Raw genomic sequence first — 26,515 nt, 5'->3', positions numbered from 1 at the left:
TGCCAGCGAGTGGCCGCATCTTGCGAGCGGGTCTGAATGAGCTCCAAAGTCAATGCAGTGATTAATAATGAAATTGCTTGTGCATATATATTTGTATTATATCAAATAGGGCATCATTGCTACTCATCTTATTGAAATCCCTGACAGTGTAGATTTTGCTATAGTAGCAAGCTAAGCAAAAGAGAGATTTCTTTTATTATAATATAGTAGTCATAAATTAGACAAAGAAAAATTTAGCAAGCCGTGGTTGCATGTATAATAGACTATGCAATACATGAGATGTGGTATAATATGGTGAACATGAGATGATTTGAGCAATCAATATTCTATAAAGCATCTGTACATTTAGATTGCATTGTCTTGTCGACACATCTATTTGGGAGTGCCACAAGCTGACAGGCAGAGGAATTACAAGGCTTGGCCCCTGTTGGCCCTATTGACTCTGGCTACATATTAGGTATAAGCACATTTAACAACAGTATTAGATAACAGCATTCAGACACTGGGCTGTTTCATAGACGGATGCAATGGTGATGTGCGTCGATGGTACCTATGTTTACACTGTTTCACGTTGTCGTACCGATATGAGAAGGTAGTAGTGGGTGTCCCTATGCTCGGGTATAATTTAGAACGCATTAGCATATTTTAGCAACTGCGTTCCATGAGAGTATGCAGTTGCGTTTGCATTACCGCCCGCATCTGAATCAAGCCCACTGTTATGACTACCTAATGGGAATGACCGGAAGTAATCCGGCTCATTGAAATCTATGGGTGAAGCTCTAATTGGGATCATGGGAACAGCTATCTCAGCCAATCGTCGCTCCAACCATTGACTTAAATAGAATTTACAGTGACTCCGATTTTTCATTTGTGAAGTGCTGTACTTAGGGCCTGATTCAGACCTGCTCAGAAGCTCATTGTGCTCACAAGCGGGTCGATGGTGGCCCAGTGCGCATGTGCGCAAGCCCCGTAGCGAGTGAGACCTTCACTCACTTCGGAGTTTGCAGCAAATGGGGCGGCTGTCAAGGGTCTCCACAAGGGTCTCCTCGCAATGCCGATGGTTGATATAATTGCGACCATCACCAGGCCGCTTGCACAAGCTGTGGATGGTTACCCACAGCTGTGCGAGCGGCCTGGAGGCCAGGATAAAAAAAAAATACTTAGTTACAGTTTACAGGCCCTTAGTTACAGTTTTGTTTGTGACCGGCTTCATTTCAAGCTCAGCTTCAGATGCTATCTTGCCGTTTCAGCACCCTGGCCAGCTCCTATATAGCAGCAAGATTTTTATTCTACAACTTGATGAAAATTGTCACTGCTCGGCTCCCTTTTGTCACAGATGAATAGTTCATATACCCAAACGTTCCTTGATGAATGCTGTATAGGGGCACTGCTGGAGGGGGGTCTACTACTATATCCCTTGAAGAAGTCCAGGATACGGACGAAACGCGTTGGATGCTCCTATTCTCTACCCATTCATGAACTTTTTATTTTTATATATATATACATATGTGCATTTTTTGTTTTTTATGTATTTTATCCTTCATGTGGAAGGATATTATTGTTGTATTTGATTAAAATTATTTTATACTTTTTTAATTGACTTGTTTGCACTTTCATAACTTTGCACGGTTGCACATTTTCATGAAATCTTGTTGATATTTATTCCGGTTACTCCATTGTTTGGGAGATATCCCCTAATGAATTATTTTTTGCACTGCAGCACTTTTTGCACAGTCCACTAGACACTTTAATACCGTTTTTGTATATATAAGGGTACATAAGCACATACGGCGCTCTATTCCAATTCCAATAGTTCCATATATATATATATATATTATATATATATATATATATACATATATATATTGTACATTCAGCCCGACACTCTGGATACATTTACTGGTAATCTCGATGGTGCCCTCCTAGCATAATAAACAAATTCCTATAACGAGCTGAACAGCCCCTCAGGAAAAAACAGGCGGCACTCCTCAGTAGTTGTAACAAAGTGATATTTTGTCCCAAATCACATAGGTTCTGTTGATGTTTCAAGACCCATTTTTTTTTCATCATGACATGTCCTGATGAAAAGACAGATGGGTCTTAAAACGTCGACAGCACCTACTGAGGAGGGCCACCTGTTTTTTTCCTGAGGGGCTGTTCAGCTTGGTATGGGAAGTTGTTAGGGGGCACCAGTCAAAATTTTGTCTAGGGTACCAAATGGGCTAGGGCCGGCTCTGATGTCAGACCTCACACTTCTATGGCAACATCTGCGGCCATTGCCAAAATGGGGGTGGGCAATAATGCTACATCCACCATACAGTCCTGATTTGGCCCCTTCTGACTTTCATCTGTTTGGCTCTCTCAAATACTGTCTCCATGGTCAACATTTTGAAGACATAAAGGTTGTTAAAAATGCCATATGTTCCTGGGTCAAACACCAACCACTGGAATTTTTCCAAAGTGGATTCACAGCTTGGGTTGAGAGGTGGAGAAAATGTTTGAGGGCAGATGGCGATTTTGTTTGAGTAGAGTCATTCTGTTTCTATTACTTCAAAGTATTTTACTGCAAATTTTCAAATCTGTATCTATAATAAAATTTGAGTTGTGAGCATTTAGGCATTACTTTTTGAACAGCCCTCGTGTATATATATATATATATATATATATATATACTATTGTAGTGAGTGAGAAGAAAAAAGTTATCACAGTGAATATTTGCAAATAAGAAATAAAGTATTGCAGGCAGCAGCGTTGGTATCAAAACTTGCAAAATTTCCCAAATTCCCATATATATGGTTACTAATGATATATAGAAATGTCCCTCCACAAACATGTAAGCATAGGTAGTCCCATGTGTGGAGCTAGACATTCCGCCTCAATGGCTCGCTGCATTGCCTACTGTAATCTCCCTAAAACTAGTTTTCAAAAGTAGGCAAGTATGATTTGCACTTACCGTAAAATCCCTTTGACATATTTATTTTTATATATTCTTTTAATTATATTCCCTTGCAGCGATTCAATGCACCGTGCTGTTTAGTCGTACTAAAGATTTCTTCTAAAGTGCCAGCCGCGTGACTGTTTTCCAGCTTAGCCGCATGGTTGCAGCTTGGCGTGACGCTAACAGCCGCATGGTCGGCGCTTTAGTCGGAGAATGCCAGTTACCGTGACTAAACAACCAAGTTAAGTCTTGAGAGCTGGCGTTCTCTCACTTAACTACTTCCCAGCAGAGTAAACATCGCTGTTTATTTGAATAGCTCTGGCAGCTCCCTTCCGGCGCTATTCATTTAGAATGTTTAATACACCTTCTCCTATGTACTTAGGGCTGATGATCATAAATGGATGCTATATTGATATTTATGCAGATTGAGTGTTTATTTGCCATTTTGCATGAGTGTAAGATGCACTGCGAATGTGCAGTGATTGCATTGCAATTACACTCACATAGAGGTTTCACTTGCAAAGTGCATCACAGATAGTCAGAGTTTGGGGGAGTTAACGGGAATGGTTTGAAGAATGCAGATGTGTTGGACCATTTAAACACTTTTTTTCTGGGCACCCATAAATTATCTACTGTGCTCTTGCTCGCCGCAGAAGAGCCCTCTGTGTGTCTGAAGACCTGCTATGTCCATTTCTGATTTTGTGCTTAAACGGCGTATGTGAGATGTTTTCAGTGGTCAATTCTTAGCGCTGAATGATGAGTGAGTCATTAGTATATTTTTTAAATTGTGATCCGTGAGAGATTGCAGTTGCGGTTGTATTTGCGTACATCCCTCAATAAGGTTCTTAATGTGTAATAGATAAGGTTTTTCCTGGTAGTAGCATTTGCAGGAAAAACTGAAGCAGGAATTGTCATTTGAGCCTACAACTTGCTGACAAGGAGCTCTTTGCATCTCTTAAGATCTGTGTTAGTTGGAAAGAAAGACATTACGTACAACGTAAACCTAGGATTGTGCATGGTTGCCAAAATGTAGTGATCAATTGCAAGATCTTGACAAATCTTTGGTTCTGGCAAAACAAATAAAGAAGTTTATTTACAAGTCCAACATACTTAGCAAAATCACTTCATTGAATCTCCTTCAGTTTCTCTAGCTGCTTTTCCAGTAGTTTTATTAAAGGAATCACCTGTCTCAAGCTGGCTGTGTCTGAACTCACTTAATTAGTTACTACTTCAAATGGTTTCAGTACCTTGCATGAAACAAACAGTATTCTCCAGTGTGCTGAGCTAAGGAACAATCCCCCTCCTCTCCCTATGTTATGGTTTGTAGTATAAATTTTGGATTGCTTGTTGCTGTTCCTTCATTCGCTGAAGCACATAAAGGGTGGAATTCCACCTGGTCAATACCTCTTGCTTCAGTTGGTGGCATGGAAAATGTAACTTTCCTTGTAGCCGCTGCAATCTTCTATATGCGTTTGCTGAATGCTAAAATAGTCCTGATTTTTTTCTGGACACAGACAGCATCTCCTGCATGCCCCTGTCATTTCTTAATAAATGTTGAACCACCAAGTTTATTGGGTGGCCAAAACATGGGATGTGTTCAAATTCACCCAGTGGAAATGCTCTCACACTGTTACATGCATTATCGGAAATGACAAATCCTGAAGACAGTCCTAGCAGGGTAAGATGCTATGACATCTCAGTTTTTCTAACATGGTGACACCAGTATTTCTCTTAGTGAAGCCGGTGATACAGAGAGTTGCCTTTCTGTGAATGAGCTGGCATTGTGTTGTATGCTGCTGCTAAAGGTGATACACCAACCCAGTGGGCTGTCACAGTTATGTAATCTTTAGATTGGCCAGTTCTGCTTGTCTACTAGTTTTCTTTTAACATCCTGGTACTGATGATGAAATGCTGTTCTTGTACAAATTCAAGAAGGAATTTGGTAGCGGGGACACAGGACCTCAATTAACTGTCATAAACCACATGCATTGATGGTGGATATTGGATGCAGATCTAATGCTAGCATAGTCACCATGGCTTCAGTGATCTGCTATTCAACTGGATGGCAGCTTTCCTACTTGTTTCCTCTTGCAAAGGATTGTTGCACAGTCAATTGTTGTTTAAAACTACTAGACTTCTTGGTCCTCTTCTGTGATGAAGATTCACCCCCGGCAGCAGCAGCAGCAGCCCTAGCATGCAAGGATTCTTTAGGGGAATCCTGGATAGAAGAGGAGTCTGTTAGCCTTTGCAAATTGGATGCAAGAGGACTACCTCCAATCATTAATGAGGATATTAATGATGAATGTGTTGGCAGAGGAGATTGCCTGAGCCCGGATCTTGCTGAGAGCTAGGAACTAGCTGATGCTGGACTGTTTGTTATTAATTTACCAGATTTTTTCAGCTCTTTCCAAAAACTTTGCATGAATTCACTGCAAATGACTTAACAGGGAGGAGGTTCCTAGGTGGTTAACGTCCCTACCTCTACTTACTTTGGCTTCACAAATGGTACAGATGGCCATTCAAATGTTGTCAAGATTTGGGTAAAAATGTCTATTGCCCAGACATGACAATGGCCTTCTATTTATCATGGTCAAGAACTGCTACCACTGGTGACTGATTGACTTTGACACAGACAATATCCTCATCATCCACATCCTCATCAGCATCAGGTGCACAAATATTGAACCCAACCTGGGGCACTTCCACAGTAGCATCCTAAATTTATATGTCACCATCTGTACTTGTGCTGCTCATCCCCACATTTGCAGAGGGTACAGAAATGGTAGAAGGAGGCTTCTCTAACAGAACAGTGTCAGAAATGTCAGACTCACACATAGCCATAGCAGTAGTGGACATACTTAGACTCTCCTCAGGGATTTGTAAAGTTTGTGAACATACAGTTTGTTCTTCAGCCTAAGTTTTGTTTTGGTGAACCGATATTACTGTTTCAGAGATAACACATGTAGAGTGAGAAGGTGTTGCATATGAGATTTCAGAAGATGCCTGACTATGTTTGGCCCTTTCTTCCACAATGGCATTCTAGTGCATGAAACATCAGTAGCAGGACTACCACTCACAAAGAAAGGCCATGGCCTCTCCTTGCCACTGGGTGTGGTGGTTGTACTGTTGCTAATTTAAAATTTTTTGGGCAAGTAAGTTTTCCCTTTCTTGTTAGAGATGATGTTTATTTAACATTGTGAAATATTGTTTAGATTTTAGATGTCCTTTGTTAAACTTTATTCCCCATGGACCACCTTTAGTAGATGTTGAAGTGCTATCATGACTACTGCAGCAGCTGCAGCACTAGTACTCAGTTGCTGCCCTGCTCTTCTATCGGTTTGAGATTCTGCAGCAACATCACTAGAACCCCCACTTTGAGTTGACGCTTGTGGGATGGGAGGCCAGGAGGGTTGAGGGTGTTGATGAATTCCTCGGGGTAGTGGATTGCATCATTTATTTGCACTACTAAGTCCACATACCTGTAATCTATTTCTGCCCATTTGAACATATAAAGTAGAGTGTCATAATGATGGTAGCCATGTTGTTCTTGGGGGTCAGAATGGCATGCTCTCATAGCCAGTAAAGGACTTTTTTGGATATCAGCAATATCAAGGTATATACTGGCTGTGAGGTCTGCTAGGGTCTTCACTACTGTGCCTAGGCCTGCAGGGATGGTAACCTTTCAGGATAATCTATATACCATATTTTAAGGTGCAGTTTGAAGAGTTGCCCAGCGGAGGCATCGCCGTTCAAGTGGATCATCATGTTCTTCCTAAAGGAAAGTTTCCAGATGAGAGGCCACAGATATGGCACCTGCCTTACTTCATCAGCTCGAGTTCCCCTCAGTACTACCGTTCTGGCAGACTCTCCCAGTAGCATACGGAGCCTCTACAGTGCCCATTAAACACAGTGCTTCTAATTTCTTTTTCTTTAGAAAAAGTGTTCCCCCATAGGATTTGTTTTTTGTAACAAACAACCACAACACAGTGCTGAAGTCCACTCCTATGGCTTTTTTTTCCTCAGAGTGCTGCGACCAGCCCACACTACACACAGCCCCTGCTTCAGTGCTCCTTATCTTTTTGTTTATAGTGTACATACTAAGTGCCCCTATACTACCCACACACTCACCCTCTGTCTCCAGTGTGAAATGGTGCCAGATCACGAGGGAGGGACTTTAATATGTAATCCAAAACACGTGAGATCCAATGCCGGGAAGATGACGTCTTGCCTCATTTTGAGATCTAAACATGCCGGGAAGACTCACGCCCCGGCTCGCTTCGACTCGTAACCTATGTTCGATTGTGTTCCCGCACATCTCTACTGTTAATAATAATAGTAAATAATAATTATATTGTACTGAGCATTAACGCTGTAGACAGCATTGAAATTGACGCAAATAGTTATTTGAATGTATACATGTACAAATCAGTTCACTTACGTTATTTATGGATCAGAGTTAAAGTACATTTAACAGGCTATAAGGACTGGAGGTGCTTTGATCTCAAATGGGCTTGGGTAATAATATTATTATTATATTTTATTTTTATGATGCCACAAGGAGCCCGTAGTGCCTTAAGCTGGCCACACATCAGACCTACTTTCCTCCAACCAACCAACTGACCAACCATCCAACTTGTCTGTCCAACTAAAACGCTTCCCCACACATCTAACCAACTTTTCATCCAACCAGCCAACCTGCCAACTTTTTCATCAGACCAGCCAACTTCTGTCAAACTTGTGATGTCACAGAAGTAGGCGGGCAATGTCTACCTACTTTTGCATGTTTCTGCATCCCCACTGTCAGGATTTTGTCCGGATCCCAAACGCAGGTTGTGTGCTCGTGGTGAAGTGATTGCAGATGGGTGGGGTGATCGCGAAGGGAGGGGTGCGAATAGAGGAGACTGTGCTGTGTGGGGGCGTTGCGGACAGGGTTGACTGTGCTGCTGTTTGAGGGGTAGGGGGGTTGCAGACAGGGGAGGCTGTGCTGCTGTTTTGATTGCAGATGGGTGGGGTGATCGCGACGGGGGGGTGCGAACAGGGGAGACTGTGCTGTGTGGGGGCATTGGGGACAGGGTTGACTGTGCTGCTGTTTGAGGGCTAGGGGTAGTTGCAGTCAGGGGAGGTTGTGCTGCTGTTTGGGGAGGGGGGATTTGCAGACAAGTGAAACTGTGCTGCATGGGAAAGAGGTTTGCAAGGAGGGGAGACTTAAAACTCCCTGGCTACTGGTATGTAGCAGATATTTGACACAGCAGGAGGTTGTGCTGTGCTGCCCCCAGCCAGCCCCTGTGACATATTGTACATCCTGCAGCTTGTGCCTGTCTCCTGCCTATATACATGGCACAGCACACAGACAGCTGCAATGTGGAGGTCTCATACCTGTGGCCAGTAATATCCTCCCTATTACAACGCCGGCAGTCAGTCCCCAGACCAGTAACAACGCTATATGGGGCGGGGTCAGCAGCAGACAAAGCCTGTTCCTGACAGGGTCATCATGTGACAGTGGCTGAACGGCAATGATGGACAACCGCAGCCTGTCCCTGAGCTTCCTCTTGTTGTACCGCCACTGCTGCCACCATGGATCGTGGACTGGCAGGGGCAGACTGATCCGGCACTGATTGACTGCCGCAGCCTGCCCCTCCCCTCGATGTACCACCGCTGCTGCCGGCGCTAACGACGGGACCCGCTGCTGCCGGCGCTAACGACAGGATCCGCTGCTGCCGGCGCTAACGACGGGACCTGCTGCTGCCGGCGCTGACGACGGGACCCGCTGCTGACGACGGGACCCGCTGCTGCCGGAGCTGACGATGGGACCCTCTGCTGCCGGCGCTGACGACGGGACCCGCTGCTGCCGGCGCTGATGATGGGTCCAAATGCTGCTAAAAAGGTGAGTATGACAAAGTGGGCGGACACTGCCAGGCAATGTCCGCCTACTTATCGTTCAGTTGGGGGGAACTTTCCCCCTACACTAGAACGATAGTTGGTGAAAATCAAACATGTTTGATTTTAACCAACTAGTTGGAACAACCGTTTATGGCGTTTTTCAGTGTGTGGGAGCAAACGGCTGACTATCGTTGGCTGGTTGGAACGATATCGTTCTGATGTGTGGGGGCCTTTACAAAGTACAGAAACAGAAACAGTATGAATAAAACAATTAAAAAGTAAGTCACGGTCAACACATTGCAGGACATGGACAAGGTTTATAAACATTGCTGCAATAGTAGTCATAAGTAGCAGGGCAACAGAACCCAAAGGTTTGGTGCTCTTGTTGGCAGTGGGGAGGAGATGCTGGTCTAATTGAGGGAATTAAAAGCACATAAAGGAAGAGGGCCCTGCTCGTGAGATTCCGCCGAGTCATCCTGTGCAATCATTAACTTTACATCAGTCACCTTCATTTTTATATTTCATTAGCCATTAGTAATCCATTTGCTGGGGACTTCAAGTGGGACTTTCGATTCTGTGTGACCTATGTTGTTGCTAGTATATGCATTTATTTGGGTTGGGTCTAGGATCCCGACAGTCACAGTGCCGGTCATCATAAAACTGACAGTGGCATCCCGACGGTCAAATCCAGGTGGATGTTGGTAAGTATCCTAACCCAAATCCTAACCCACCCCTCCAGCAGCCTATCCCTAACCGTACCCCTAGTGCCTAACTCTAACCCTAAATCTAACCCTAATACTCACTGTTGGAATCTATCTCTATTATGACCGTCTGTATTTTGACCATCGGGATCATGGCTATTTCCGATTCATTCGGATATTTGTAACTCTTAATCTACAATCCATCAAAGTCTTAGTAAAATCTGTTATTTTTTCTCAGCTATCGATAACAATTGGTGGACAACAGATTCTGTTACCGGTGTCAATTATCAAATTATGGAGGATTCGGCCATCACTTGGTACCAGGCGCGGAGAAGCTGCCAGCAACAAGATGCCGAGTTGCTAAGTATAACAGAGCTACACGAGCAAGCATACATCTCAGGTGAGACTCGGGTGGAAGCAGAATTGGTGGGGTCATATCATATCTTCATGGACAGTTCCCTTCAAGTGATTCTCATACTGTACATATTGGGTCAGCTCTCAAAATGGCGGGCTCCATTGTATACAGGTCATACTTGTATACTCTAGTGAGTTGTTCAAGAGATTTTCAAAATAGTTTTCCTGGATTCCGGGAATAGCAGGGTACCCTTCCACTTCCTGCCACCATTTAACTCTTGCAAAGAGATATTAGTGAATGTGTATTTGCAGAGCTAAAAGTGGGCAAAAAGGCCAGTGCTACCTATACTATAGGAGACACCAATCAGGATAATAGTAGTACAAATACATACAGCTGCAGCACCATACAGGAGTAGTCAAAACATTGGTCCACTCTGGTTACGCCATCACGCAGCATACTTGCATACATTTGAAAAATGGAACAAGTTTTCTTATCTTAGATGTTTACCAAAACATATTCAAGTTACAATTATTCCAGTTAATAGTGCAGACTATCAGCTTTAATTTGGGGGTATTCACATCCAATTTGGTGGAATGGTTTAGGAATTACAGCTGTTCAATATGTAGCTTCCTCTTTTTCAAAGGACTAAAAGTAATTGGACAAATGACTCAAAAACTGTTTCATACAGGCCCGGGCAGTGGCACACGTTGGGGGCTTTCTGAGTACCTAGAAACCCCCTCTGCCCGCCTATCCGTCACCGCAGCTAACCAATTGTTTTTGTTTGTTTTTTTGGGAGATTGTGAGCTTTGTCTCCATCTCATCAAAGCTCCAAAAAGGCTGTTAGTTATGGGAGCTGCAGCTCCTCGTAGCTACGGAAATGACTGAATCTAGGGGAGCTGCTGCAGTGGCACACAGCTCCTCCCATGGGCCTTTGAGTGCACTCCTCCATTAATGGTAAGGCGTCTGCATCATATTCAACAAAACAGGGACATTGGGCTGTGTGTGGTGCATGTTGTAAGGTGGGAGTGCCTTTCATCAACAAATTATGGTGTAGCCGTGTTTATTACTGCAGCACATGTTGGGGGGGTGAGTCAGCTGCACCATATTAAGCATACATACACAGTATCTAGCAAGATATATATGATATATATATATATATATATAAACAGGGCCGACTGGCCCATTACGCCAGGTATGGCGCCAAGTAGTAAGGGTGTCATCTGAGGCCCACCGCTGTCCCCCACAGCCGCCGACATTACGGTGAGTCCCACTGACTCTTTATATGCCATTACGCAGCCAGTGCCACAGTCGCGGCGCTGCCCGAACATCAGCCCACACATTAAATGACAGGCCGGGCACGGGCAGAGGGGGAGGAGTTATCACTCTCTCTTCTCCTCCCTTCTCAGCTCCTCCCCCCAGAGTTACACAGCTTAAGAGTCTGTGCCCGGCTGGAGGAGGAGGAGGGGCCTCGCTTTCCCCTCTCCTCAGCTCCTCCCCTTTCCGCATCACAACCCCAGCTTCCCCTCTCTTTGAGGCTGTGCTACTTCTTGGACGCTGGGGATCTGACATCACGATCTTGTGACCGTCCCCGGCATTAAGTCCAAGGTTAGGGGAAGCCATCCACGTGCTGCAGTACTACTACACTGTATTTGTCATGCACTGGCTGTCACCCTCTTTCTGTCTTCACCCTGTCCCCGTCACCCATTGGTCATTCTCTCCCTGTCACCCACTGCTTTTACCATCTCCTTGCATCACCCTCTCCCTGTCATCACCCACTCTCTGTCACCTAATGCTGTCACCCTCTCCCTGTCACCTACTGCTGTCACCTTCTCCCTGTCCCCTAGTGCTATCACCCTCTCCCTGTCGTCACTCTGTCCCTCTCACCTAGTACTGTCACCCTCTTTCCCTGGTGTCACCCTCTCCCTGTCATCACTCTTTCCCTGGCGTCACCCTCTCCCTACCCAGTGCTGTCGCCCTACACTAGCATTGTGTCTCCCAAAGGTTGTGGGACCCAAAATGGGTGCCATGAGGGAAATGGCCGCCGCACCTGCTGCACTAACAGGAGTGGGGAGCCATGCAGGGGGAGGCAGCACGGTCCACACAAGTGCGGGGAACCTGGGCACTGCGCTGAACGGGAGTGTGGTAGGGCCAAATTAAGTCCCCACAGTGGCAGGGTAAAGAGGACAGGACCCAACGGCAGCAGTGAGGGTAGCCGCCGGCGCAGCCATGTCCGACTGCACAGAGGAAGCCTGGGAGGATGCCAGGCTGAGAGCAGGAACCAAGCCCAGCACTGGGGAAGTGGAGGCACCAGGTGAGAAATGGGAGGGGGGGAGCCAGTGCTCAGACGCACAGGCAGCCGCGGCCCTAAGGGTCCTGGTGAAATCAGCTAGGTGGCGGAGGGGGAAGGGGGGAGGCGACCTCCTAGGATGGGGCATGATAACCAAAGGCAGCAAAATAGAAGGCACAAACTAAAGAAAGTGCTGGACACAATACCAGAAAGCACAAAATGACAGAAAGTGCAAGGCACGATACTTATCAAAGCGTCTCCAGAATAAAAGAGAGGCTGAACCCATGTAGATCCAGTACTATATACAGACACTTTAAATACACCCACAAAAACACTCATTGGCCAGACAACCCACATATGACCCAAACATCCAGCTAATTTGTCTGGCAACAACGCTGTCAAGCCAGCCAATCAGCAAAAAACCCAGGAATCATCTATTCTCAAGCCTATTCAGCTTTTGCCTAACAAAAAATAAGTTTGAAAGTATTCATTTGCAGTATGTATTATGAATTGGGGGCACAGTGAGGCATATATTGTGAATTCGGGGCACAATGTCACATCTATTGTGCATTGGGGGCAGGGCCGGGCCAAACCCAATTTTTTTGGGTAAGTGAACAGGGGTCGGGGTCTCGTGAGAAAAGCTATACACATATATTATAAGGGCACAGTCGTGCCCTTATGTTAAGACTGAATCGAAAAACATGGAAATCTCCATAGTGAATTCCGGAGGGAGGGCAGGGTGTTTGAGGGGCTACACCTCAAAAGCTATAGGAGGTACCAAGCTAGTGAGATCTGTCTTTTTTCTGTGCTTAATTTAAAAAAAATGGCATCCCCCCCAAAAAAAAACAACAACCAGCACTGGGCTTTGAAAACCCAGTACTGCCTGTGCTAAATACAGGGACAAATGATGTAGGGGTCCCCCGTATTAAGCACAACCAGCACCAGGCTTTTCAGAACCAGTCCTGGTTGCCAAAAATTAAGGGGGACAAATGATGTAGGGGCCAGTACTGGGCTCTGACCCGGTCCTGGTTCTGGAAATACAGGGGAAAAATATATGTAGGGTCCCCCTGTGTTTACCAGAACCAGCACCGGACCCTTTCTAGCGGGGGGGTGATGCCACAGCCAGGGGAGCCCTGTCACTGGGCACCCCAGCCAAAGCATAACCCCTGACCACTAATCAGCCCAGGCCGGGGATCCCTGGTGGAGCTGGGGATCCCCCCAATAAAGGGGTCCCCCTCTCCAGGGCACCCCAGGCACTAGCCGATAGCCCGGGGCTATCCTCGACACCCCTGGCTGGTGGTTGCCGGTTTGATTAAGTAAAGTGGGGTGCAATGAAAGTTCAAATGTTGGCTTTTGCTGTGTAACTACAGTTCTCAGCAAGCTTACCCTGCATGCTGGTACTTGGAGAACCACAAGTATAAGCATGCAGGGCATTACGGGCTTGCTGGTACCTGTAGTTCCACAGCAAAAGCAATATTAAAAAACCACAGAACACACCCACCGTAGAAAAATAATATTTTATTAAAACATATATACACACACTATCTCAAATAGTCACCTATGTATCCTTGTAGCCAATCTGTCTTTTACTCCAGTATATTATCCAATGGAGTACCTGTAATAAAAAATTCATACTCACCTCCTCCTATGCGTGGATCTGTCCTCTATGTTCAAAAGTAGGCAATCCAGGGTCTTGAGAAAAAAAAACGCAAATACGCGGACCCTCGTACATTAGTAGTGTCCTCTAAGAACAATACTACCCGAATGACAGCTCCACCGTGGGATTCAGTACAGAAATCCGGAGTGCTCATTGGCTGAGAGAGGCAAGCCTTCCGCCTCTCAGCCAATGAGCGGTTCTCACCATTGACTTCAATGGTGAGAACCGAGATTGCCCATTTCAAAAATGGCGCGTCAGTGCCTTTTTTTAAATTTAAAGATAGCCACCGCAAGCCAATCACGGCTCACGATGTCATCGCCTCGCCCCCTTTCGCTGGCTTATATAAAGCCAGCTACAGTCACCGTCCAGCCAGTCCATCGGCCGGGTAGCAGCAGATAAGAGCTGCTGTAGAAAGAAGACGCCGGGAAGTCCTGGATGAGCGGCGGCAGTGAAAAAGAGCTTAAAGGCCGCCGCCCTCCAGGTGAAAACGCAGCGGAAGTCCTGGGGGAAGCAGCAGCCATGAATAAGAGCTTAAAGGCTGCCGCCCTCCAGGTCAAGGTGCACATAAATAAAATATTTTAAAAAACGGTGTTTGTTTTATTTTAATATTTCTTTTGCAGGGGTACTATAGGTACCAGTGGGCCCTTAATGCCCCGCCTGCTGGTACTTGTGGTTCTCCAAGTACCAGTATGCAGGGATGCCTGCTGGGACCTGTAGTACTACTGCAAAAGACAATATTTATATTTTCATATGCACCACACTACACAATCAACCTGGCACCAACCGCTCAGAGGTGCTGGAGATAGCCCTGGGCTATCAGCCTGGTATGCCCTGGGGGTCCCCAGCTCCCCAGTGATCCCAGTCCTGGGCTGACTAGCGGTCAGGGTTATTGCTTCGGCTGGGGAGCCCGGTGAAAGGGCTCCCCTGGCTGTGGCATTAGCCCCCGCTAGAAAAAGTCCAGTGATGGTTCTGTGTAATACAGGGGGACTCTACTCATTTTTCCCCCTGTATTTCCAGAACCAGGTCAGAGCCCAGTGCTGACATGATCTGAAATTTCACAAAACCTATTGAATTTCTGCCACTCAAACATCAAAAAGCAATGAAATTACGATCATTATGGCTAACGTGTTCTTTGAGTATATGTGTATACCAATGAGGACACAATCTGTGAGTTAACAACTCCACCATTTTGTGAGTAACAGCAATCTCACTCTGTGAGAGTGCTGAATCTGCAGTTAACCACTTGGTGTCATGGGATACCATATCTGTATTATGCAAGGCGTCAGCCTTAATGATCATAATTTCATTGCTTCTTGAAGTTTTAGTGGCAGAAATTCAGAAAAAAAAAAATATATATATATTTTATATATATATATATATATATATATAAAATGAGATGTTTGTAGCATTTGTAGCAGTGCAAGTGTTGTAACTGGGATTTAATGTGGATTAAGGGCCTGATTCAGACCCGCTCGCAAGCGCAATGCACTCGCAAGCGGGTCAATGGTGGGCAATTGTGCACGCGCGAGCCCCGGTGCGAGTGAGAACTTCACTCGCTCCGGGGCTCGCAACAAAATGGGGCGGCTGTCGATGTTGATCGACAGCTCGCCCCGTTTTGTAGGCGGGTAGGGGGGGTGGCTCAACAAATGGAGGCATTCCCGAAAGAACGCCTGCCTGGAAGTCGACTAGGCATTGTGAGTGCTGAAACTCTACCTTAGGGTCTCCTCGCAATACCAATGGTCGAGATAATCGTGACGATCTCCTGCCCGCTCGCACTAGCTGTGGGTGGGCATCCACAGCTTAGCGAGCGGATAGGAAAAAAAAAATACTCCCCGTCCTGATTCAGAGCGTGCGCTCGCAAATAGCGAGCGGCTCTGAATCAGGGCCTAAGTTTGGTACGGAGGGGGGGCTACAGCAGAATTGGGAATCTGAACGCTCTGAGATGAGGAGTTTTATTCCAACCACACACACACACACACACACACACTCACACACAGTTATGAACCTCATGGTTAGAAGGGTCATGTAAATGTGAATTAACAGTGGCTCTTAAATATTGCCACCCCCCTTGCACCACCCTTAATCCACATTAAATCCAACACCTAAAAAAAAATAAAACAAGCTGACCTGCAGCAAAAGGCTGGCTAATTCATAAACACAGAGAGTGGAAGCGCCTCTGTCTGCCTTTTTTTTTTTTTTTAGAGGAGTCACAGTACTTACTTTACTCATGGTCCACCGTGGCTAGCAGACTCCTCAGGTCCAGCCTGGAGCTCCATCGAACACCGCAGGGTCCAGCCAGCCCCAGCCTTCTATGCACACGTCATCTGACCTGACTCGCCCGGCCCATTACAAACCAAAGGAGCCGTGGTTACTTCTTGTAATGGTGTAGGGCAGGCAGCTGTGTCACAGTGATATAGAGTGACTGCCGCCCACCCGCGTTTAAGTTTACATGTTGCTGGCTGGGCCATGGCGACCTCCTCCAGCGTATCTGTAAAACCATCCCTGGCTGTATTATATAGCTGGGGCTCATGTAACATTGTACATGTCAATTTCATGGCATGCCTCTCAAATGCAGCCATACACACCATCTGCAGGTGTTGCTTTCTCCATCTTCCTAAAATGTTTTTATTTCAGAATGACCACCCTTCACCCTGGTGTGTGCCTGTAGAGTGGGCACACACCACAAATTTACAGGACCCACACAATCCACCACCAGTTTATAGGTAGACTAGACAACCTCACAGCACTGCAGAGCACAACTACTATGCATAACTGTTGTGAGAGCATGTGCTCAGTGCCATACATTGACAGCTCTCCGTTCCACACAACCACATCCCTCGTGTAAAGCTCCCAATGCTCACCGCAGGATCCAGCCAATGGCCAGCCTCAGCCTTGTATTCGCTCTGCGAGTGCGACGTGACGTCATGACATCAAATCGCCCGACTCATTGCAAACCAATGGAGCTGAGAAGTGCAGGCAGCTGTGTCACAGTGACACAGGCTGACACCTGCCCGGCTGCCTAAGCTTAAATTTACCTGTCGCTGGCAGTGGCCAGGTCACGATTCCCTCCTCTATGTGGCGCCCTACTCGGCCGCATATCCAGCGTATCTGTAAAACTAGCCCTGATTGGGGGCACAGTGTGGCATATATTGTGAAATGGGGGCACAGTGTGGCATGTAATGTGTTTTGGGGGCACAGTATGGCATGTACTGTATTTGAAATGGGGTACAGTGTGGCATATATTGTAAATTGGGGGTACAGTGCAGCAAATAATGCTAATTTTCGCAGTGTGGCATATGTTCTGAATTGGGGGCACAGTGTAGCATATATTGTAAATTTCTGTTGCCAGCTCTGTGCAAGTGAAGCAGACCATTCTTAAGCTGTAAAAACAAAACAAAAATAAATCAGAGAGATAGCAGGAACCTTAGCAGTTGCCACCAAATCAACAGTTTGGTACATTCTGAGTAACAAAGAACGCACTGGTGAACTCGGCAACGCAAAAAGGCCTGGACATCCACAGAAGACAACAGTGGTGAATGATCACAGGATCTTTTCCATGGTAAAGAAAACCCCCTTCACAACATCCATCCAAATGGAGAACACTTTCCAGGAGGTAGGCATATCATTACGTCTATCATAAAGAGGTGCAAACCATTCATAAGCCTCAAGAACAGAACGACCAGCTTAGATTTTGCCAAAACATCGGATCACTAGTGTTTATTGATGATGTGACAGAAGAAGCTGCATGCATTCTGAAGTGTATAGGCATTGTGATAGGATCATTGGTAAAGTGGTCTGTGGCAGGTACATTTGTCCCAGATTCCTGTCTTATGTGTTTTAAACCTCCAGGAGAAAGTCTGCAGTGTAGCAGGCTTGAGTCTCGGCTTTTTGAAAAGCCGGTTTGGGACCTGGGGGTTGTGGGTGAGAGGAGAGGGAGGGCTCCACCCACGGCCACTCCAGGTTTTGGTTCTCTTAGCCTGGTAACAGGCTTGTTAGGGTTTCCACCTGAGAGTGGCCAATATAAGCCTAGTGTGTTGAGGGCTGATTGTCTCACCTGGGAGAGCAGACAGGGAGTTTGCTCAGAGACACTTGAAAACCTAACTAAGTGTTGTGCTGTGCCCTTGATGCTGGTGAGGGCATTAGGCCCTGCCAGGTTCTGGTAGTGAGGGAACTACCTGTGAAGTTAGTGCCCCGACAGGGCTAGGATTTATGTTTATGTTTTCTTTATGTTTGTTTCTGACATTGTACAATAAAGACTGGCGCCGACCAGCTTGTACTTGCATCCAGACTGGTGTGCTGCTTCCCTGCTGCTGTGTGTGTGTGTAAGGAAGGAGTCCTCTACCCAGGAGAGGGACCCCCTAACCTAACTGTGTCACAATGTGGTGGAGAATGCGGGCACCCACACACACTGAAGTTGCAGCAAGAGGAAAACTTTCCGTTTAAAAATTAAAGGGACAGACACCCAATTTGTGAGTGTGGAAATAACACTGTGTCCTTGGAGTCCCATAGAGGAGGCGTCAGCCAATGCTCAGAGAGGCAAGGTTCAGCTTCCAACCTACACCCCAGGACAAAATGGAGGACATGATTAAGGCCTTGCTCCAAGCTACAGCAGCTCAGCAGGAATCTACCAGAGCTCAGCAGGAATCTACCAGAGCTCAGCAGGAGACTAACAGACTTCAACAGGTCGCCATTGAGGAAACCCACCAGGCCTTAGCGGAAAATAGCCAGGCCATAAGAGAGGTGGTACAGCACCTGGTCGCCCGGCCCAGAGATGTTAATACTGGTGCCCCCCACCACCACTCACTCCATACGAGCCAGTCACTTCCTCCAAAAGATGACTTCGGGCGATGATGTGGAGGCCTATCTCGCCACATTTGAAAGAATGGCCGAAAGGGAGAGTTGGCCCCAGGAGCAGTGGGCAAGTCTGGTGGCACCTTTTTTGTCTGGGGAGCCACAAAAAGCATATTTCGACTTATGCCTGGCTGCTGCCAAGGACTATAAAAAAATAAAACAGGAGATCCTAACTCGCTTGGGAGTCACCACCTTTGTTCGTGCCCAACGGGTCCACCGCTGGGAGTTCCATAGGGACAAGCCTCCACGTTCACAGATGCATGACCTCGTCCATCTGTCCTCAAAATGGCTACAGCCTGAGACGCTGACGGGACCACAGATCATGGAAACGGTCGTGATGGACCGGTACCTGCGATAATTATCTGTGACTCTGCGCAAGTGGGTGAGCCATGCAGACCCTAAGTCCGCGGACCAGTTATTCGAGCTTGTGGAGAGGTATGTGGCGGCTGAGGAGCTGATGAGTATGCCCCACCGAGCCCCGATGGCGCACCGGCGAACTCCCACAGACACTGGTAAGACTGTTCCAGGGGAGAAGGGTGCTGGGCGGTGGAATGTACCTAAGACTGAGGGTGTAGAACCTGGAGACAGGCCTGCCAGGCCTGGAAGGTTCTTGCCCCGTAAACGACTAGACATTAATATGACTCAGTGTTTCCGATGTGGTAGCTTCGGCCCTATTGCCGCTAATTGTTCACTTACAACGGAACCTATGCAATGTGATACTGCTCATGTCTACCGCAGGGGGTCTTTCTTTGCACAGACAGCCTGTACGGCTGACCGGCAGGCTGAGACTGATAAGCACATGTGTGTACTCACTGTAGATGGCAACCGAGTAGAGGCACTGTTAGACTCTGGTAGCTTGGTGACACTTATAAAAGCTGAGCTGGTGAACCCCTTGAGGCATACAGGGAAAACTGTTGGTGTGACCTGCATACATGGGGATACTCGATATTATGTTACGGCCGAGGTGAACATCGAGACACCATGTGGCTCTGCTATAGTTTCTGTGGGTTTGGTGCATGGTCTGGTGTACGATGCAATATTGGGGAGAGACTTTGCTCACTTCTGGAAGTTGTGGGAGAGCCGTTTTTTTCCAGAGGTGAACAACCCCGATCCATTTGAGAAGGTTGTCGATGTAGTGGAGGAGGGAGTTTCTTCTGAGTCAGAGTTATTCCCTTTTTCTACTATGGTTGGCGAACTAGAGAATGCGGAACGTGACGGTGGCCCGCCAACTGATGTGCCTCCCATTGAGGTGGGAAGTGTTGTTGGGCCAGGTGATCATCTGCCTGATTTAGAGGTCAGAAGATAGGTCTTTGCCGTGGAGCAGTTGAATGACCCTACTTTGGTAAAAGCCAGGGAGAATGTAAAAGTAGTTGATGGTAAATCCGTAGACCCTGATAGTTCTTTGTCCTATCCCCACATGGCAATGTGTCAGGATTTGTTATATCAGGTGACTAAGAAGGGGGAAGATGTCGTGGAACAACTAATAGTTCCCAAAGCCTACAGAAGAACAGTGTTGGATCTGGCCCATGGTCATATAACGGCAGGCCATCTAGGGGTAGAGAAAACCACTGAGCGAATAATGCAGAGGTTTTTCTGGCCCGGGCTTCATAAAGAGGTGTCTGACTTTTGCGCATCCTGCCCTGAGTGTCAGTATCATGCTCCCAGGCCACATTTTAAGGGTCCACTAGTTCCATTGCCTATTATAGAGGTTCCGTTTGAAAGAATAGCGATGGATTTGGTTGGACCCTTAATGAAGTCTGCCAGGGGACACCAGTATATTCTGGTCATAATGGATTACGCTACCAGGTACCCAGAAGCGATCCCGTTGCGCAATACGTCAACCAAGACCATTGCCAGAGAGCTAGTTCATGTCTTTAGCAGGCTGGGTATACCCAAGGAGATACTAACTGACCAGGGTACACCGTTTATGTCAAAAGTCATGAAAGAGTTATGTCGCCTGTTCAAAATTGAACAGTTAAGAACTTCGGTTTATCACCCCCAAACCGATGGGCTGGTCGAGAGCTTTAACAAGACGTTAAAACACATGCTTAGGAAAGTGGTCGACAAGGATGGTAGGGATTGGGATTATTTATTGCCGTATTTATTGTTGGCCATAAGAGAAGTTCCCCAGTCCTCCACCGGGTTTTCACCCTTCGACTTGTTGTATGGGAGACACCCAAGGGGGTTACTAGACATTGCCAGAGACATGGGAGGGGCAGTCTAGTCCTTACAAAACCGTGATTGAGTATGTTTCTCAAATGCAGGAGAGAATTGCTGCGGTAGTGCCGATAGTGAGAGAGCACCTGGAACAGGCTCAACAGGCACAGCAGAGGGTATACAACCGCAATGCTCAGTTATGCAGCTTTGCTCCTGGGGACAGAGTGTTAGTATTGGTTCCCACTGTGGAAAATAAACTTTTGGCTAAATGGCAAGGGCTCTTTGAAATCTTAGAAAGAGTGGGGCAGGTCAATTACAAAGTTTACCAGCCGGGGAAAAGAAAGCCGGAACAGATATACCATATAAATCTCTTAAAGCCCTGGAAAGATAGAACGGCACTGTCAGCCGTCCGAGCCCCTCCAGTAAATCCAGGGCCCTTAGTTCCCGAAGTGACAGTGGCAAAAACCCTGTCGGCAATTCAACAACAAGAGGTCAAGGAGTTTCTGATCAGAAATAGGGTGCTGTTCTCTGACGTACCCGGGAAAACCTCGGTCATTAAACATGACATCATCACTGACCCAGGGGTTAAAGTTAATCTAAAGCCCTATAGGTTGCCAGAAGCACAAAGAGAATCGGTGTCGAAGGAAATTAAAAATATGCTAGAGTTAGGGGTTATTGAAGAATCACATAGTGAATGGTCAAGTCCCATTGTGTTGATTCCAAAGCCCGACGGGAGTGTGCGTTTCTGCAATGACTTCCGAAAGTTGAACAGTGTTTCAAAATTCGATGCCTACCCGATGCCAAGAGTGGATGAGTTGATTGAGAGACTAGGGACGGCAAGGTATTTAACCACTCTTGACCTAACCAAAGGGTATTGGCAAGTACCGTTAACCGAGAGCGCCAAACAAAAGACAGCTTTTTCAGCGCCAGAGGGCTTGTTTCAGTACAAGATGTTGCCCTTCGGGCTACATGGGGCACCTGCTACCTTCCAAAGAATGATGGACAGGATTCTAAGGCCCCATAAACGGTATGCGGCTGCTTATCTGGATGACGTGGTCATTCATAGTCCTGAATGGCAGTCTCACTTACCCAGGGTACAAGCAGTTTTGGACTCCATCTATAAGGCAGGTTTGACAGCCAACCCAAAAAAGTGTTGTCTAGGCATGGAGGAAGTAAAATATCTGGGATACACCATTGGCAGAGGCCTGATAAAGCCTCAGCTCAATAAAGTTGATGCCATACAAAACTGGCCACGGCCTCTGAATAAGAAGCAGGTGAGAGCCTTCTTGGGAATTACGGGGTACTACATGAGGTTTATACCCAACTTTGCCACCATGGCAGTCCCACTGACTGACCTGACCAAAGGCAAACAACAAGTCATGGTAGAATGGAGTCCTGAGGCGGAGAAAGCTTTTCAGGAGTTGAAAGTAGCGTTGTGTTCCCAACCAATCCTGATGACTCCTAATTTTGACAGGGAATTCATAGTACAAACCGATGCATCAGAAGTAGGTATAGGAGCGGTCCTGTCCCAGAACAAGGAGGGTGAGGAACACCCTATTTTCTATCTAAGCAGAAAGTTGAATGTACATGAGAGAAACTATGCCACAGTGGAGAAGGAGGCATTGGCCATAAAGTGGGCATTAGAGGCTATCAGGTACTACTTGGTTGGAAGAAAGTTCAAATTGATCACTGACCATGCCCCTTTGAAGTGGATGTCCGAAAAAAAAGACAGTAATGCGAGAATTACGAGATGGTTCTTGGCATTACAAACTTTTAAATTTTCAGTGGAACACAGGCAAGTAAGCCAGCTGGCCAATGCTGACGCGTTGTCACGCGTTCATTGTTTGGGGGCTTCAGTTGTTCCGCCCCACAGGTCGAAACAAAGGGGGGGGATATGTGATAGGATCATTGGTAAAGTGGTCTGTGGCAGGTACATTTGTCCCAGATTCCTGTCTTATGTGTTTTAAACCTCCAGGAGAAAGTCTGCAGTGTAGCAGGCTTGAGTCTCAGCTTTTTGAAAAGCCGGTTTGGGACCTGGGGGTTGTGGGTGAGAGGAGAGGGAGGGCTCCACCCATGACCACTCCAGGTTTCGGTTCTCTTGGCCTGGTAACAGGCTTGTTAGGGTTTCCACCTGAGAGTGGCCAATATAAGCCTAGTGTGTTGAGGGCTGATTGTCTCACCTGGGAGAGCAGACAGGGAGTTTGCTCAGAGACACTTGAAAACCTAACTGTAAGTGTTGTGCTGTGCCCTTGTTGCTGGTGAGGGCATTAGGCCCTGCCAGGTTCTGGTAGTGAGGGAACTACCTGTGAAGTTAGTACCCCGACAGGGCTAGGATTTATGTTTATGTTTTCTTTATGTTTGTTTCTGACATTGTACAATAAAGACTGGCGCCGACCAGCTTGTACTTGCATCCAGACTGGTGTGCTGCTTCCCTGCTGCTGTGTGTGTGTGTGTGTAAGGAAGGAGTCCTCTACCCAGGAGAGGGACCCCCTAACCTAACTGTGTCACAGCATATACTGTCTGCTCAGATTCAGCCACATTCGGCAAAGTTGATTGGACGGAGCTACACAGTACAGATTGACAATGACCCAAAACATGCTGCGAAAAGCAAACTGCCTCATAATCTGAACTTAGTCATATATCTTGTCCAGCGGAGCTTTATTAAGGTTGGCCGTTCTTTCCCAGAGCGATATCATTGTACTCCTGATCATGTGAGGACTTGTATCCAGTCTCTACCTGTCTGCTGCGCTCACATGACTGCCTCCTCGTATCCCTTGCTGCACCTACCACTAGCACATGTTATACCTTTCTGCGTGCTTGCTCACAAGGTTGTATGTGCTACTTCTGATCAGCTGCCTGCATCTGTGCTGCTATCTGCTAGGTTTCTGCAAGCCGCTGCTGCTTCATCTACTCTGCAGTCCTGCACTGTGACTAGACTCCAGTCTGCACCTTTACCAGCCTGAGTTCAAGCTGCTGCTCTCATCTGGTCCCAGTCCAGTTCAAGCCTCCGGTTCTGTTGCTGTTACCTCCAGTCCCAGTCTGGTTTATGTCTCTGGGTACACTCCAGTTCCCTTGCTGTTACTGTACCTCCAGTCCCAGTCCGGTTCAAGCCTCCGGTTCCATTCCCGTTCTACTACTGTTATCTCTGCTTTCCAAGCCTTTGTGTTATATTTTGGTCCCAGCCTGCATAGTCTGAAGTCCCCTATCCCAGCGCTTCAAGTGTCAAGTCTTCAGCCTACAGTGATCCTGACTTCAAAAAAATCCTCTAAGTACAACTCTCCTGCTTATTGTGGGTTCAAGTTGCACTACAGATTACTTTGCTGCTCTTCAATTGTATTGCCTATACTCAGCATCATAGCTCCTGACCTAGTTTTGGGACTCTCTACTCACCATACCATTGGTACCTCTATCAATGGTGGTTGTTGCCTCTTGGAGTGTTAGGTTTTGTGCTAAGTCTCTGCTTCACCGTTGACTCTGGTTGCTGGGGACTGGGTAATCGATCTAGAGTCCTCTCGAGGCTGTAGGCTCCAGTTACCCAGCTCTGATTATTGGTTTGCAACATCTGCTAGCAGATTCCAGGTGGGCTACCAATTACCTGTATTACTCTCTGCTCTGACCCCTGAGTTTTCTGGATCCTTATCCCTGTATTCAGGGTTAGGGGTTGAGTTCCACTGAACTGGTTCCAGGGACAGACTGAGAGCCTTCCAGGTTTCACCGACCTCCCTGAAGGCACCAGGCATTTACACATGGCTCTACTCCTGATTCATCAACCACAATTCCACTATGACATCAGCTCAGTCCAAGGGTCTTGACCCTAATCTGAAAACCCTAAACATGATACAACCTCTGGAGGTTTTAAGGCAAAGAAGTGGAATATTATGCAATGACTGAGTCAATCATATAATCTAGCAGCATTTCACTTTATGAAGATAAAACTAAAGGTTGAAAGACCCACGAACAAACAACAATTGAAGACAGCTGCGGTAAAGGCCTGGCAGTGCTAAACAAAGGAGGAAACCTAGCATTTGGTGATACCCATGGGCAGGGCTGGCTGGCAACTTTTAGCCTGGGGGGCAAATGCATGCAGGCGGCCCTGGCAGAGGAGTAGCGTGTAGCTACGGCGCCGCCCCCCCTCAAGTGTTTCAGGGAGGAGGTGGGTCCATATGGGATTAATGTAAGGTAAAAATAAAGATTAGGGGCAGCCCCCTGTCGTAGTGCCCATATGCAGTGCCCCCGTGTGCCACAGGAGATAACACCCTTATGCAGGCCTCCAGTAGTGCCCCCAGTAGTGATCCCCCCCTATGCAGTGCCCCTTGTGCCCCCAGTAGTGGTCCCCCCTGTTCAGTGCCCCTTGTGCCCCCAGTAGTAGGCCCCTTATATAGTGCCCCAATAGTGGTACCCCCCTATGCAGTGCCCCCAGTAGCAGTCCACCCCCCCATGCAGTGCCCCCAATAGTGGTAACCCTTATGCAATGTCCCTTAAATAGTGGCCCCAGGTGTAGTCTCCCCCCTATGCAGTACCCCCAGTATTGCCCTTTATATAGAGCCCCCAGCAGTGGTCCCTCGCAGTGCCCCCAGTGGTAGTCCCCTCCCGCTATGTAGTGCCCCTAGTAGTAGTCCCCGCCCCCCTATGCAGTGCCCCTAGTAGTAGTCCCCTCCCCTTGTAGTGCCCCCAGTAGTAGTAGTTGTCCCCCCTTGTAGTTCCCCCAGTAGTAGTAGTCCCCCCCTTGTAGTGCCCCCAGTATTAGTAGTCCCCCCCCTTGTAGTGCCCCCATAGTAATCCACCCCCCTGGTAGTGCCCCCAGTAGTAATCCCCCCTGGTAGTGCCACCATAGAAATCCCCCCCCTGGTAGTGCCCCCATAGTAATCCCCCCCTTGGTAGTGCCCCCATAGTAATCCCCCCCTTGGTAGTGCCCCCATAGTAACCCCCCCCTTGGTAGTGCCCCCATAGTAATCCCCCCTCTTGGTAGTGCCCCCATAGTAACCCCCCTCTTGGTAGTGCCCCCATAGTAAGCCCCCCCTTGGTAGTGCCCCCATAGTAATCCCCCCTTTGGTAGTTCCCCCATAGTAATCCCCCCCCTTGGTAGTGCCCCCATAGTAACTCCCCCCTTGGTAGTGCCCCCATAGTAATCCCCCCCTTGGTAGTGCCCCCATAGTAATCCCCCCCCTTTGTAGTGCCCCCATAGTAACCCCCCCTTGGTAGTGCCCCCATAGTAATCCCCCCCCCTTGGTAGTGCCCCCATAGTAGAGAGAGACTTAATAAAAAAATAAAAAAAAAACACTTACCTGAAACCCCGCTCCTGGTCCCGACACTTCCACCGGCTCCTCTGGCCGCTTTGCATTATGGGAGAGACGTCGTCATGACGACGTCTCTCCCATTACCCACTGCGGGAGCCGGAAGATGGCTCCCGCAGTGGGAGCAGCGGCAGCCGCTGAGAGTCTGACAGACTCTCAGCGGCTGCTGATTACAGCAAACACACAGTTGCCGGCTCCGGCGGCTGTGTGTTTGTGCTGTGTAGCGCTAACCGGACTCCGTCCGGTCAGCGCTACACACGCGGTGCAGTCTGTGTCACAGTGACACAGACTGCAGCAGCCCGCGGCCCGCATGACGCTGCGGCCCGGGGGGCACATGGCACCCTGCCCCCCGGCCCAGCCCGCCACTGCCCATGGGTTCCAGACTTCAGGCAGTC

At 47.5% G+C, this 26,515-nt stretch overlaps 1 protein-coding gene across 1 annotated transcript in view; it reads left to right on the top strand.

Moving 5' to 3' along the window:
* LOC148517455 (macrophage mannose receptor 1-like) overlaps positions 1-26,515 on the top strand; it is a 241,604-nt gene that overhangs the window by 42,616 nt on the left and 172,473 nt on the right. Inside the window, exon 4 of the mRNA XM_088478643.1 lies at positions 9,758-9,919. Within this exon, the coding sequence (XP_088334769.1) occupies positions 9,758-9,919 (162 nt within the window). The remainder of the gene's footprint in view (positions 1-9,757; positions 9,920-26,515) is intronic.

This window comes from Taudactylus pleione, unplaced genomic scaffold (assembly GCF_031769625.1).
Source record: "Taudactylus pleione unplaced genomic scaffold, aTauple2 ptg000216l, whole genome shotgun sequence".
In the NCBI taxonomy this organism is placed as follows: Eukaryota; Metazoa; Chordata; class Amphibia; order Anura; family Myobatrachidae; genus Taudactylus; species Taudactylus pleione.
This window is presented reverse-complemented; position numbering and strand designations above follow the sequence as displayed.